At 44.6% G+C, this 15,514-nt stretch overlaps 2 protein-coding genes across 6 annotated transcripts in view; one reads left to right on the top strand and one right to left on the bottom strand.

Annotated features, from left to right (window-relative positions):
• Positions 1-15,514, bottom strand: part of LOC144115808 (phosphatidylcholine:ceramide cholinephosphotransferase 2-like) — a 290,170-nt gene that overhangs the window by 128,606 nt on the left and 146,050 nt on the right. The gene's annotated exons all lie outside the window — the stretch shown is intronic.
• On the top strand, positions 447-11,448 carry LOC144102946 (uncharacterized). Its single transcript, XM_077635971.1, has 6 exons — positions 447-898; positions 982-1,088; positions 3,070-3,148; positions 3,585-3,673; positions 8,977-9,196; positions 11,293-11,448. The coding sequence occupies exons 1-6, from the start codon at positions 706-708 to the stop codon at positions 11,373-11,375; spliced, it is 771 nt and encodes a 256-aa protein (XP_077492097.1). The 5' UTR covers positions 447-705; the 3' UTR covers positions 11,376-11,448.

Genomic DNA, 15,514 nt, shown 5'->3' with positions numbered 1-15,514 from the left:
AGGGGACACTCATACTCCGCATAAGGGCATAAAACGATAGACTCAACAGGTTTTCATGCAAAACATACCGGATGCGGGGACTGCATACTGTAACTTACGGTATTTGCTTTCCCGCGCACTATGAGTACCGATTGCCTCGATAAGAGCATTCAGAGTACGCAAGGTACGCACTCGTGATTTTTAAAGAACGAGGAAAGACTCGCAGTACTTCTCTTTTTGTTGTGCACCTCACGGGAAGATATTTCGGCACCTTAACCGAGAATTGCTTAATTTCGGCAGCATTTTCCTTGCTACAAATAAACTTAGTATACTGTAGTCAGCAACATGACTGGTGCTTGTAAAGCCTGTGTAAAAAATTGAACATCTAAAGGTAGCGGTCATGGCAAAAATTGATAATCGAAACCGAAAGTGAGCAGAAAGAGCAAAAAATATTGTAAAAAGCAAATAAACATCAAACGTTAGTTACTTTTAAAAACTCAGTTTTTTTGTTTGAATAGTAAAGAATAATTTATGAAATATAGGTCAACTTAAAATATTTTTTTCACAGAGGCTACATTTCACCATCGGCCTTGCCAGTGGCTTTGTCGCCTTGTGTAGCCACTAGCCAATACAAGCCAGATAATTTGACAAAAAGCGCGTGCATGGTGCTCGTCACGTCAGATTTAGGCGTGTGCGTCTCTGTCTTAGCCTCTTTAGAAGTTTGCCATGGACCATATTCTGATCAAGTGGACACAAGAAGAGAAGTGGGACGTATATCCGATACGTGCTATGGTCAATACGGCCGTCGGCTTCCGCCTGCTGACGGAGCCCGGCGCCATCGATGATGTGCGCGGCACAATAGAATTGTTCACGTGGAAGGACAGTGAACCACCTGCTCCCGCAGAGGTCCTGGATATTGGTAAGTGGTGACGAATTTCCTCATGTTAGCAGTTTTTGAATTATTCTGCTTCTTGTCAGTATTTACTGTTCTATTTGTTCCAGGCAAAGCGCGCGTACTGGAGACGAAGCGCGCGCGCCTGGCTTCAGCTGGGTTAAGGGACGAAGGCGACGTCATGACCGAGTCGCTTGAATGCAGCCCTAATGAAGAGGTTAGTGGCATGGTGCACTGCCCAGAATTTAGGAATTGTGCCGATGGCTGTCATCGTATCGAGTAGAGCGTTGAGAAAGTTTGGGCTATTGAGGCACTTAGTTGCGCCGCATTGTTTTTATGGCGCTGTTTTGCGAAGGACGTAAAAAGTGGTACTTGCGTTGAAATATTCAGTGCTGCTTTATCTGGACTGTGCACGCGATGCATACCGAATGCGCACGTGATTTCATTGAGAAGTGCCCATGCGTGCACATTTGCAGGCAGTGCATGGGACGGTCGTGGTATGAATGGTTGATATGGTATATGGAGTTTCAATCATTCCAGAGGGACATGGGCATTGAGGAACGCCGTAGTGGAGAGCTCCGGCTTAAGTTTGACTTAATGGGGTTCTTTAACGTGCAGTGATATCGCTCAGTACGCGGGCGCCTTGTGTTTCACCTCCATCGAAATGCAGCCTCTGTGGATAGGATTGAACCCGGGTTCAAGAGAAGGCTTAATCGGGCTGGTTGTTGCATGTTGATGGTAATCGGCTGAACAGTGCTAACAGGCAGGGCATAAGAGATAAACACATACACAAGCACTGACTGGCAACCAAATGATTTATTGCGTTTGATATTTGATGCTTTTTGTTTAGCTTGCTTATATTGCAGCCTTCCCTCCCGCAGTAAATCATTTGGTTCCTAGTCAGCGCTTGTGTCTATGTTGTTCTCTTGCGTCCTGTTTGTGCTCTTCAATCAGTTTCCATGAACCCAGGTCCTCAGGCTTGGCATCTGAGCGCCTTAACCACTGAGGCACCCTGGCAGGATGCATGGCATTGTCGTGATATTCGGTGTGTTCTCTTCATATCATTGCCGGCATGACAGGCAGTACACCTCATCTTTCTGACTAGCCCTCTAGTCTGTGATAACTGAAGTGCCGATGTTATACCTGCACGGCTGCACGCCAGTGCATACCACCGATAACATGTGTTTTTGTTAAGTTGGAGGCCAGCTCGCAACAGGTATTCGAATTGAGTGCCGGTATGTTTCACTCAGACCTCTGTGGATTCAGCGTTTGCGAATTTGCGTTCAGAGGCGCATTCGTTTCATTTTTCAGTGCGTTTCATTTTCTACTGCTGCACATTAGCAGCCTTAAGTGCCGTTTGAATTTTTTTCACCTCTACATAGTACCGACTATGTGTGATTTAATTGCCTCATTAATATATCTTGCAAGATGCCATTTTGCGCACAGTGCAATACATGTGGTGTCCACAACAATAAATTACAAAAAGCCAATTGCCTAAGCTAACAGCCTCCATTTGCCAATAAGGACACCAGCCCACCATTACTTTTTTGATATCTTTATTGTAATATTTTAGATCTCCCTCGCCCTTATGTAAAGCCCCAACCTGAAGGACTTTAAGGGTGAATAAATGATGAATGATAAAGTTTATAATAGCCTCTGGAAATCGAGCGAAAGAAAATGCAAAAGATATAAAAGATACAGGAATCTGTCTTGCCTTTCACGCATGTGTAGCTACAGGTGCACTGCTTGCTTTCTTGATTACACATTAACGTGTCAGCGTTAAGGCTCTCATGCAGCAAGGAACCCGGCGGCATCCGAGAAAATGCGGATTGCTTGAAAAGGTAGTTGTGGTGTCATGTGGAGCGACAGATTTTAAGAGATGAAAACATTGCATAAATTGTGAATATAAGGTCGCAACATGACTTAAGTGCCATTATGACACATATGAGTCATTAATTGCACTCAACATAAAATTAAGGTGACGGGAAACAGACCCTTGTATCCAGAGTCGGACACTTTACCCTTAGGCCACTGAGGCATGTTTGTTCAACTTGGTTGAAGGGAGGCCTTTTGTGCCATGTCCAAAAGTGTCAGTGCCTGCAGATAGGACCTTAGGCCATTGGAGGCAGCCGTTAATGCTATCGTGCCATACCCTTAAGGTGGAACCTAAGTGTCGTCCAATTTTTTTTCATTTGCAGTTTTGTTCTCAATGTGAGAACATGCGCAGGGAGTTGGATGTCGTAAAAAGGCGAAACGAAGATCTGGAGGCTGCCCATGGTATGTCAGATCATCACGGTGCTGTTAAGGGCTGTTATAACCTTTATTAGTGTAGCTTGAGTTTGACCTGGTTGTATAATGGGCTTGATAGCTTATCTCCAATATACCTACTTTTGAAGCGTCATCTGTTTTGCTTGGTGTGCTGCTTTGTTGAAGCTTATTCTTAGTTTTGTATGCTGTGAAATGGCTGTTTTCTTACTGTTAACTTGCATGTAACTGTCTAATGTACAGCTGCTAGTATTAGAGAGAGAGTTACAAATCTGCTCTTTTAGCAGGCACACTAAAAAATTATAACCATGTAGCTGATTCATGTCGTTTTGTTGTAGGGCACCATAGTAGGCAAACAAAATTGTTATACTGTATAAAACAGCTGGCAGAATGTAGTGTTATGCTGTCACTACAGTTTTTTTTATAATTTGGTAAACTGCTCTTTCAGAGTCTCAAAAGGTTCTGAAAAAGCTAAAAAAAATGCTTGATGACATGAAGAGCATTGATGCCATCAGTGCAGTGCGGCCGTGCCCCCAGGTAAGGCCTTTCCATTACAAGTTTTGACATCTTCTGGATAGGAACAGGTTTTTAACATGCACACTTGTGTAAGGGCTGCTTTCCTGAACTTAACAGGCAATAATTTAAAAAAAAACTCTGGAAAGAGCTATTTCTTTCCACTTGTGTATGGTTTTCCTCGCGCGGCATTATTCATAGGATGATACCGAACTTAACAGCTGCATGCAACATGTGGTATGCCCAAACAGACAATATATCATTTCATTTAGTCTTCACCTAGAAATGCTATTAGGTGGAGTCTTTGCCACCATGCAGCAATATCTTTGTGCTTTTGAACTTATCTTCTGTGATATGTGTTGGCCTTGCGAAAGATAAAAATGTGAACATAATGTTTACATCTGACGCGAAGGCCAGGGTAATTTGCACCCATGCTGGCAGAAGTGTCTCCTGCAGCAACATGCTTGCTATCGGTGCATCAGGCAGTGGTGGTCTGCTAGCATGCCGCTCGCTTGGGGTCTTTTTTCCTGGCATGCCTTGCATGCTTCACATCAGTGCCACTGTGGAAGGTGCTCTGAAGCTAACGGCCCCTTATCATGAATAGGCTAATCTTGTAACCAATTTCCCAAGAACAGATTTGCCTCATATTAAAATGACTTGCAATGTACATTAATGCAACCTTTGGCAGCGAAGCTAGTGGGTATGTGTTCCAGGAGAGAGCCACCTTGCACTGGTGGCTGTAGGCTACATGCACTAAGTGTAGTTTCAAAGCGTCATTCGAACCACTGCAGTCAAACTTCAATATAACTAACACAGATATTACGTATTGTTGGCTATATTGAACTATTCCTAGATATTTTGAACAAACACAGGCAATTCTTGCTTCATATATTGAATCCAGTTTGCCATATTAACTTATGTATTGAACTGTTAAGCACCTAGCTATGCCCGCTTCGATGACTGGTGGCAGACTTTGCCTTACTAAATGAGTGACTGGGGGTGCCAGTGCGCCAAGCGACACAGTTCACGCTTTGTTTTGCACTTTTTAATAGTACCACGGAAGCTTAGCGACTGCAACGGTTGGTAGCCTGGAGGTCAGCACCCTTTTGCGGCTCTCGAACCCATCAGTAGTGTCCCACAACTAGCGGCATGGCCGTTTGTAGCCTTCCAGTAGCCATCTCATCTTCATGTCAACTGTCATGGAAGTGGCGAACACTGCGATAGCTTTTATTCTGTCATCCCAATTTTCACCCGACACTGCTGTAATTCGGGGATGCCGCCCTAACTGGTGTTTCGCCTGCCACCACCCCACGCTGGCAATGCTTTGTTAAGAAGCCAGCCTAATTGGCATTGGCACGGTTTGAGACAGTGCTAGAGCTTCGGGAAAGGTCTCTCCCAGTTGCCATCCTTGCAGTGATGCATTGCACTTCTCCTGCATGAGTTCTTTGCAGATTTTGTATTTCAGATGTATTGAACTATTTAACAACTTTTATCTGTTCATGTAATGAAGTTTGATTGTATTATGGTCCATAGAAGTTGTATTATGGTCCATAGAAATCTCATTGCTTTTCACGTGTGATTCTGCCTTAATTCTTATTTCAAGTAATTTTGATGTCCTACCAATCTTTTTTAATGCAGGCAGTTCTCCGCAGCCGTTCAGATTTTGTGTGTTTGTGAAATCTTATTGCGAAATAATGCATGGAAATTAGACTGCTGTTGAAAGCAACATTTAGCTTTAGTTTATGTTAGCAGCATGCCATGCAGTTGCACTAGTCTGTTACAGAAGTTGCAAGTGCTATGCATAATTTCTTTCCTATAATGAACAACTGCTAGGTGTCAGATATTCTTAGTTCTTTGGTAACAATGCCATGCATATTGGAGATCTTGGCTGTGTAATCAAAAAGATGTAATGAACAGTGCTTACCATTCAAGGAAAGCCACTGTGCAGTTCTGCTGTGTGTTGCTAATTTGCACATGCATTGCCGCAAAGTGACAGCCGTTCTAGGGAAGGCTGGACAGAAGTCTGAACAGAAAGCCGTACTGCACGTCACAAACAGTCTTCAAAGGGTCAGAGCAGATAATTTAGGTCCGCTATCCAAATCATCAGTTTTCGACGCGATTGTGATGTCTACTTAACGCGCAGGGGCAGGAGCATTCGCATGCCTCGTCTAAAGCCGCCACTTCGACGCTGAAAAGCCTAGCTGCGCGCCGTCTCCAAGTAATTCTTGCAGAAAAAAATGAGCGCTTTTATAATGCGCATAAAAGAACATTTATTTCTAAAAGCCAAACTAGGGGGCTCATTTATGTGCAAATGCATCACTTGTGTGACATTTTCAATTATAGGACGGTTTCGCGCAGGTTCTACTGTATGCGCCAACTGTGTAACAACTGAAAGCACGCGTGATCACCTTCTAGCTGACATGGTGATCTGTTTGAGCTCGGGCCATAGGAGTCATATTGACTAGGAATTTTTTTTTAAACAGAACAGCGCGTAGTTTGACAGGAACACGACACAGATGAGCGCTGACTTTTAACTGACGTTTATTGCTTGGAACGGGGCATATATACAGTTCCAACCAAAAAGAAGAAAACAAAACAACCATTCATACAAGCCGCTCTGAACACAGGAGATAACTAGGATCATCATACCCCCCCCCCGCTAAAAATGCAAGTTCTTTGGAACAAATCGATAAGGAGGGGCTGCTGACGCAGGCGTCTTTTGACCAGGCGATGTGCGCTGCTTAAATTATTTCATGTGTTAGTCACGTGACACTAGTGTCAGTGTCAATCTATTCTCAGTAATTTGGGCAAAGACAGAAAAAGAGAGCAGGCACATTCTATGACGCGGAAGGAAAAAGAAAAAAAACCACTGTTGTGCCTTGCATTCATCATTTCTCCCACAGACTAAAAAAGATAGCAAATAGAGTACTTGTAAAAGTCATTTTTTTCGGCTCCGGATAAGCTTGGGAAGATGTGCAAAATGGTTAACACTGATTTCATTCCCAGAGAGTGCGACATCAAGCATGAAAATCAATTCATATGCTGCGAAGAAGGTGTAGTTTATGCCATTCCCTTGTCATGTGGCAAGCTTTATGTGGGTCAGACGGGGAGATGCCTCAATGAACGCTTGAAGGAGCACAATAACAATGTGCATAATACTGTAAAAGAGCATCTCGGCATCCACTGTAGAGACTGTGACAGCAAAACATGCACCCCTGACTTCACTCGCACACAAGTTTTAAGCAAGCATAGTAACCAACTAACACGTGAAATAATTCAAGGAGCGCACATCACCTGGTCAAAAGACGCCTGCGTCAGCAGCCCCTCCTTATCGACTTGTTCCAAAGAACTGGAATTTTTAGCAGGGGGAAATGATTATCCTAGTTATCTCCTGTGTTCAGTGCCGCATGTATGAATGACTGAATCTATGAATGGTTGTATTGTTTTCTTCTTTTTGGTTGGATCTGTGTCGTGTCTCCCTTCGTGTCCCTGTCAAACTACGCGCTGTTTTGTTTAAAATGACTTACCAACTCGCCCAAGCATCCATCTTAATGATTGACTAGGAAAGCTGCAGTCTTGTAAGGGAGATGAGTGGGGATGAGAGGAATAGGGAGTATTTACTGATGTCCTAGTGGCCGCCATTTTGGTTTACATAAAGCATGGGCAGAGGCAGCTTGGCATGCCTGTGTAGTCAAGCGTTACACTGAAATCCATCTGGTTAGGCATGGCGATGCAATGAAATGAAGTAGGAGTCGCTGACTATAGTCGAAAAGGAGGAAAAACATCGCGAAACCAGTGTGGCTTTCTTGTGCACAGTGAGCAGGACAAGAGCAGTGGCAAATTTATAACCGATGATGTGATGTAAACATGGGGCATAAATGGTTTTCATGGGGCCGGCGTTCTTGTTTGAAGTCGGTTGCACCTTCTAAATGAATAGCGATTTCATCAGAAGGCACATCCCCAGGTTCCTTTTTCTATATGAGATAGAAGAATTGCCCCGCGCAGTCTGACGGCCACTGCTGTGTGCATGGCCTGCATCCCTGTCAGTAAGCTGCAGAATCAACTAATGAACTGACCAAGACCGACTACAGATGAAGTTTCCAGGAGTTATCTACAAGATACCCTGCCTGAACTGTAATCATGCTTACAGCAGTGAGACAGGAAAGTTCTCAAGACTCATAAAGGAGCATCAAAGTGATGGGACAAATGACAGGCATGCCACAAATGCATTGGCGCGCCACGCACATGGCACTGGCCACCAGATTGACTGGGGCAATGCCTGTATCTTATCCAGAGAAAGGAGCCTGACGATGTGCCTTCTGCTTGAATCCCTATTCATCCAGACGACGCAAGCAACAAGAATGCCGGCCCCATTCCAAACATCTATGCCATAAGTTTCACATTCTTCAGTTATGTGTTCTCCACCATTCTTGTCCTGATCATTATGAACAAGAAACCCTTATGGGTTTTGAAATGTCTTTCTTTCTTTTCGACTATGGTACGTGACTGCTACTTAATTTTATTCCCGACTGTCGTATTGCCACCTGCAGCACTGAACCTATGTGCTGTACATAATGGCACCCACAATGTTACATGAATACTTTCCGCCTGCTTTTTATCACTTATTGATTCTATTTTTAATATTTTCATGTCTCACATCTTATATGTGGGGTGGTTCAATGAACACCCAAAAATTTTCATAGTCTTTTTGGGGTAAAAATACGGTTTTTGCGGAATACCAGTGTCGGCGGACACCATAAAACCGGTGAATCTTCTTAAGTAGTAAGCTAGTTAACTAATTTTTAATAATTATCTTTTTAAGTAGTACTTAGGCACTTAGTTGCAATTAGAGATTTCTAGCTGGTCGTTAGTAATAGCCATATCAGTTTTTAGAATTATGAAAACACTATTACCCTGGGTGCTGTGGCTGGACGAAATTTGACTTTTTCAGCTAGTTGCATGCACTGGAGGGGTTGTTTTGCCTGCATGCTTCCGAAAGCATGTTTTTGCACGATGATATTTGTTACCCACAGTGCCAAGACAATCGTGTTTTCGAAATTCTAAAAGCTGGTACAGCTTTACTAGCAGCCTATCAGAAATTGGTTAGCCAACTTATTATTTAAGACAATTCACAGGCTTTCCGATGTCTGAAAACACTAGTAATATTATACAGCAGAAAGTCTTATTTTTGCTCCAAAACGCCTTCTTTCGAAAATTTTTTATAGTCTGTACTGAAGCACCTGGTATAGCAAATGTAACTTGTGTGCATCAGCTTGCATTTTGTAGATTGCCTTTTCATGGCGCTAAGTTATACGTTTCATTTCCAGATCGACATTGGGGGCGGTGTTCTGATAGAAGAGACAGCCCTTGAAAAGCTGCGCAGCAGCTGCCCAGGAGCCCCTGCAAAATTCGCAAGGGGGCTGATGCGGCAGCTGTTTACAGCTGATGAGTTGAGAGGAAAGTCGTTATTTGGGCGGAAGTCGAATTCCCACCCTGACGCATCCTTGAGGGAGGCCTTGGACCCTGTAAGAGTGAACGCCATCATCGGTACGTCACTTTTTTTCCTACCATCCGGATTCACCACTTGAACATTTATTAGAACTGCTTTTCTTTCATAGCCTCTACTTCTGTGCACGTATGTGAAGTCAGCAACATGCATTTTACTGCACATTGCTGAGCTTGAGTGTGCTTGGGTATCAGTTTACCTTAGCTCTCTTTTTAACTACTGGAAATTGAAGGGTTTGCTGTATTCCAGATGCCCAGAGAGTTTTTATTGCATTCACTGCATTGTGGGTAGTCAATTAATCACATTGTGTATTCATCTTATGCAGCTTTCAAAACTGAGACATGCAATGAATCAGTGCCAGAGCTCTGATTTTTAAGTGTGCCCATCAAAACAATGCGTGCCAATTAGCTATTGCTACTCTTGGCAGCTCACAGATGATGGCTTCACCAGTGGCTGACTTGCAGGTCATGCCATATGCAAGAAAATTTGACAGCGGCCTATGGGGAGTTTTGCACAGTCTGTTTTCTTTTTGTTTTTGTAGAAGGAGACGATATAGCATAGCTAGGCAAAATGCAAATTAGGTGCACTACCACTTCGGTATTTATTTTTGTTTCTCCTCAAGGTTCGGCTCTCATGGTCAAGCAGGCTTCAGGCAAAGATCGATGAAATGAGACTCAAGCTTAGGGGTATGACGTGATAGCGTTAAAGGGGAATGTCCAAATATACGGAATTGGTTGTTCTCTACTTTTCGTTCATAGTCTGTTTGAAGTCTTCATACCACTCTTGGCACAGTGGTCCAGCAGTTAAGTGATGCGCCACTGCCCTGCGATAGCAGGTGCTACAACTGGTGGGGCTTGAGACACAGGTTGCGCTTCCCGAGCAACTTGTTGCGACCAATCTTTAATTGAACTGACACCTCCCATGTTGACACTGGACAAACAGACAACGGCCAAATTGCCAAGTGGGGCTCTAGTGCTAGTGCACTAAATAACATACGAAGGAGCGTACTTCCCTAAGTCCAGCTGCATTATGGATATGGAATAGACTTCAAAGGAGAGAAACTGTTGATCAGCGCAACAGAATTGACAGAAGTATCAGGTTTTCTTACAGCATATAAGCACTAAAATACACTAGGAATGAAATGGGTGTGACTAAGTGTAAACTAGTAATTAATTGTAATAAATTGGATATTCTTTTTAAGTTTGTAATTCATTACTTTTTCTAAATGGCAAGTTCTGGGTAATCTATTCTTGGTAATCGGTTACTTTTTCCAAAAACAATTAACTGGTGGTATAGCTCGGACAACTTGAACTTCGTGGCAAACGCTGGCGCTAGCCGGAGATGTTTCCTTCATGACAGCAACAATGGACTGGCTGCGGAGCAGCATTGCGCGCAATTCTGCCTGGGCCACGAGAGAGGCATGGTTGCCTCCAGTGGTGCCTGTCCTGGAAACTATCACTTGACTGCTCTGTAGGGATCCCTGGTCCTGTTGGATGGCGCTGAAATTTTACTTTGACTACACCGAACTTGGCGGCAACTACACAGAGCAAGAAGGCAGAGATATATAGCTCGCAACAGTGCATAAAGGAAGGATTCTGTTGAAACCAGTACTACTTCTAGAGTTTCATATATTACTACAATAGCTTCAAAAAACTCGTGAAAGTTGACACTGCACTACAGCATATCATGCAAGCTGCACGAGTTCATTTTAGTCTGAGTGGCGCATGACCTAACCGCTGCACCATTGCGCCAGGAGTGGTATGAGGTCTCCCAAGGATCTATGAATGCATAGTCGAGAATGCCCAATTTCACATATATGGGCATTCCCCATTGCGATCGCATCATACCCTTAAGGCAGAGCTCAAGTATCCCTTCCAATTTTTTTTATGCGTGTTATTCCAGTTTGGGATTAGCTTAAGAAAAGTCAACAACGGACTCTTTTCTTGCCGCAGAGAATTATATGGTAGTTGTGAATAATGTGGGTTGAAGCTTCATTGAAAACTTAAGTTCCGTTCGACGAAAGTGGCTAAGTTTAAGCTCACTGTGTTAAAATTAGTTAATAACATGTGCATGAAGTGTCAAGAGTGTGCGAGATTTGTGTCAAATTATTCATCTGCTTGCGTGCTTCTTTGTGCAGGCTTCACTATTCGGGAGTTCAAGGCCGACCCGATCCGCCTGAAGAGCAGCTTGTCCTCCCTGCTCTCTCGGGAGATTAAATGAGACTAGGTAATAAACAATGCATGAAGGACCTTCTTGTATCATTGTATGTTTTGCAGCACATATCACATTCACTCACTTTTTCAAGTCCCCGTGGCTTCAGTCTACAAGTATTTCTACCTACCTCTTCATGTTCGTAAAAAATGTATTGAAACTCGTTTCGTAATACTCATAGAGCTTCAATAACTACTCTGTAAGCTCTACTCAGGAAATCCAAAAGAGCAATACCTTCTAGGCTTCCTATAGGAATGCGGTGGCCAGTTAGTTATTGAAACTCGTTACATAATAGTTAGAGGTTGAGTAAATCCACTATAGGCTCTATCAAGGAAAGATAAAGGAGGTTCTTTTGAATCTCTCAAAAGATTTGCAAAAGACGATCAATGAAGTGTTTCAATAGCACTATCTTTTCGTGTTCCTATAACAATGCGGTGAACAATTAGTTATTGGAACTCGTTAGGTAATACTTACAGAGGTTCAGTAAAGCCACTATAGGCTCTATTGAGGAAAGCTAAAAGAGCTTCGATTGGATCTCCTTAGAGAGTTGCAGAAGACACTCATTAAATTATTTATATAGCAAAGCCTCATTGCATTTCTATACGGATGCGGTGGCCAATTAGTTATTGAAACTCGTTACATAATAGTTATAGAGGTTCAGTAAATGCACTATAGGCTTTAATGAGGAAAGCTAAAAGAGCTTCTATTGGATCTCTTTAGAGAGTTGCAGAAGACACTCATTAAAGTATTTCTATAGCAGTTCCTCATTGCATTTCTATAAGAATGCGGTGGCCAATTAGTTATCGAAACTCGTTACATAATAGTTATAGAGGTTCAGTAAATCCACTATAGGCTCTATCGACAAAAGCTGAAAGAGTTTCTATTGAATCTCCTTAGAGAGTTACAAAAGAAACTCATTACAGTATTTCTATACCAGTACTTCTTTGTGATCCTATAAGAATGCGGTGGCCAATTAGTTATTGGAACTCTTTTAACATACTACATACAAAGTTAAAAGCAACACGATAGATTCTATTGAGAAAACTAGAAAGAAATTCTAAAGCAACACGATACAAATTTTTGTAAGGGGTGTGCCAACCTAGCCTATTTCGTTGTTAAAAGATCGCGAGTGTTTGGGAACCCATGTCCAAGAATCTGGTATGGTTAAGGTACCAGTGTGGCTGTACGCCCAAGGCGCTCGGTGCACTATAGGTATGTACCGAGGCGCGAAAGCAGCTGTGGAATAATAAAAAGAGCCTTCTTCAGCACGACTATTTTAATGAATGACAGGACACTAAAGACGAAAAATAAAACTACATACATAAACTAAACATCAAAAAGAAAGAGCCATGCCCTGGTCGGAACGCGTGGGGTCTTGCCTGCATGCAAGCGCGGGTTTTTCGAAAGACTACATTTGAGCAAGGATCTTTATGGCAGGATGGTATGTCTCGCGGAGTTTCTCCATTTTTTTTTACGAGCGGAAGGTCAACTGCAGGATTTGGTTAAACGCGTTACCCTGTGCATACAAATGTGCACGTAAGGAGATTGTGGATGAATACTTGCCACGCGCGCGAAAGTGTCAATGCCCCTGATAAAAAAAAAGAAACACCCGGTAAAACCTCATTCGCTCATCCCACACGTACTTTTTAGAGCAAAGCAAGAAGGGCTTCCTCTGGCACTCTAGCCCTCGCTACCTGAAGGACGCTCGTCTCTCACCGCGTGCCCGGCGTGGGTGGGCGCGCGCATCAAGAGGCGGATCACCGAAGAGCCACTCGCCTCGCGCCACACCCTACTGCTGCACTCAGCCCCCGCAGCCGCAGGGGCGCGCCAAGCGTGATGCCCGGCGCGACAGACGCAATACCCGCGGGCTGCCGTCGCGCCGCCGTGGCTAGCGAGGCCAGGCGGCGTCCCGCCGGCGCCTCACCCGATGCCGCCGCGAGCCCGGCGGAGCACAAAGCCCCATCGGCAGTCCGCTAAATCCCCCCTTTCCCAATCATATGACGCTAATAACGCCCCTAAGCCGGCAGCATCGCGGGCAACCCATATCTTCTCGTTCTGCAGAGGGATGCCAGTCTTCCGCCCGACGACGGAGAAAGAAGAAACGGACCCATAACAAAAGAAGTGGGCACAAAGGCGGAAAGGTTGACGAACAAAAAAAAAATCTTGCGTATCCGTTTGCACATCGCTGAGAGTAGCGAGGTTTAAGTACGCGCGGTCAGACATAATCATAGTTAACCTAATGCGCACAGCCAAGCCCACAACTTCCACGTCATTATTGTTTGCGCTTGCCTGCTGACTCTTAATAGTATACGCTAACTCCAACATAGACGATCCCGAAACGCAGTTAGTCCATGGAGTAGAAAGAAAACACTTGCTCTGCCGGCCTGAAATTTATCACACCAGGGGGTCCTGAAGTTCGGAGTAAGCTGGGGCGCTACAAGAAAGAAAACACATGATACGACAACGTCACACGACGCTAATGCGACTTGACGTGATAAAGAAAACAGTTCAATCAGAAGCGGTCTCTGCGATGTTTCCACGTCACCTGCAGCGAAATCAATAACTGTTGATGAAAACGTGACATCGACAGCCCGGAATGCTGGCGACAGGCACTACCTGCCGACCAAGTGGTCTGCTGAATTGCGGTCTTAGTGCGTAAACTTGCTCAATGACTATTCTCTTGCGGTCACGGACGGATCGAGGACTGCAATTCAGAGAAATATTCGCGGTCGCACTGCCTACAACAAACACAGGCCGAACACAATTTTCTTCTACTATAGCTTCTACGTAACACCCTCTTCGTGCGCCAGAACGCAGCACTGTCGCAAGCATTGCCGACGGCTACCATCCAGGATATGTACAAAAGCTAGCGAGACATTTTAGACGCACGCACGCTCCTGCGATGCAGCAAACGGCAGTCGGACAGTCGAATGGCGCGTTCACACTTGGGCATTCGGCGGCGAGACCGAGCGGAATCCGCCGCCGCGGCAGAGATTCCGCCGAAATACCCAGTGGAAACCCCGATCGGTCAAGGGCCGATTTCTGCCGACGACCTTGGAAGCAGAACCCATCGCTTCGGAGAGAATTCGTTGTTACTGCCTTTCACAGTGCGTTCACTGCCCATAAATGGGGCTCCGGTCTTTCGCTTCGTCTCATCTCGCCTATAAGAAAACGTATGAGTGATAAATTTCCTTTATTTTTTTATTTAGATTGACGATTCTGCCGAGACGCGCCGGTTTGTTGACAAAAATGGTTCCCTTCCTCACAACCAGACTACGCCCCTATAGGCTGGAAGTTATCGTTGCGTCTCTGTATAGCTGGAGTAAAAGCACGAATGTAAGAAATGGAGTAACAACGACAAGCAAACTGCCTGCGCTTAGCGTACGCAAGCGTGCATACGCTTTTCGTATGTAGACAGCATCGATTAATCCATTTTCTTTGCATATCTGCGTACGCGGCGAGGAGGCCATGAGCGGCGACGTGGTGGCCGTGAAGTGTGAACGAGGCAGCGTTTCGGCGGAGGCGGATTTCGCTCGCACTTGCCGTCGAATACCCAGGTGTGAACGAGCCTTAAGGCGACCCTCACTGCATGCTTTACTTGTTTTGAAATCTTGAATAAAGCTGAACACATCCCCAGCCGCAGAACAGGGATGTGAAAACTGTAAACAAGGCTAGGAAAGCCTGGCGGTCTGCAAAACGGCCACGCCGCACCAAGGCTGCAGTGTTGACGGGCACAAGTGCATGGCCAGCAAGCCCTCGGGGAGGGAACGATGTTTGCACAAATACATATGCATCGCTACACAGACATAGACCAAACAACCACAGTATTCCCGCAGCCTAAACGCTTGAAATCGATACTTACGCGTGCATCACTTCGAGAACTCCGCCAATGTTTAATGTAACGATCGCAGCGAGAGAAAAGCTCTCAAAGGCGATTGCTTGCAAGGGCGAGTATAGCAATGGCTACCGCAGTTCACCCGATCTACAGTATTTCTCAGTATGCGCGTGTGCGCGTGCATGCGGATATGAGCTAGTGAAGCGCAAAGCGTATCATTCTCCTGATAACTCTGAGTGGGAAGGCGGGCTTGCAGACCGCATGCCAAGGAAACCAGTCTTGCGCCAGAGCGACGAACGCAAGAAGGTATAGT

The sequence above is a fragment of the Amblyomma americanum genome, chromosome 1, assembly GCF_052857255.1.
Source record: "Amblyomma americanum isolate KBUSLIRL-KWMA chromosome 1, ASM5285725v1, whole genome shotgun sequence".
NCBI classification, from domain to species: domain Eukaryota; kingdom Metazoa; phylum Arthropoda; class Arachnida; order Ixodida; family Ixodidae; genus Amblyomma; species Amblyomma americanum.
This window is presented reverse-complemented; position numbering and strand designations above follow the sequence as displayed.

Coding starts and splice junctions, on each gene's coding strand:
- LOC144102946 (XM_077635971.1), top strand. CDS start 706: ATGGACCATATTCTGATCAAGTGGACACAAGAAGAGAAGTGGGACGTA. Junction 1,089..3,069: donor AATGCAGCCCTAATGAAGAG/GTTAGTGGCATG, acceptor TTTCATTTGCAG/TTTTGTTCTCAATGTGAGAA. Junction 3,674..8,976: donor CAGTGCGGCCGTGCCCCCAG/GTAAGGCCTTTC, acceptor TTTCATTTCCAG/ATCGACATTGGGGGCGGTGT.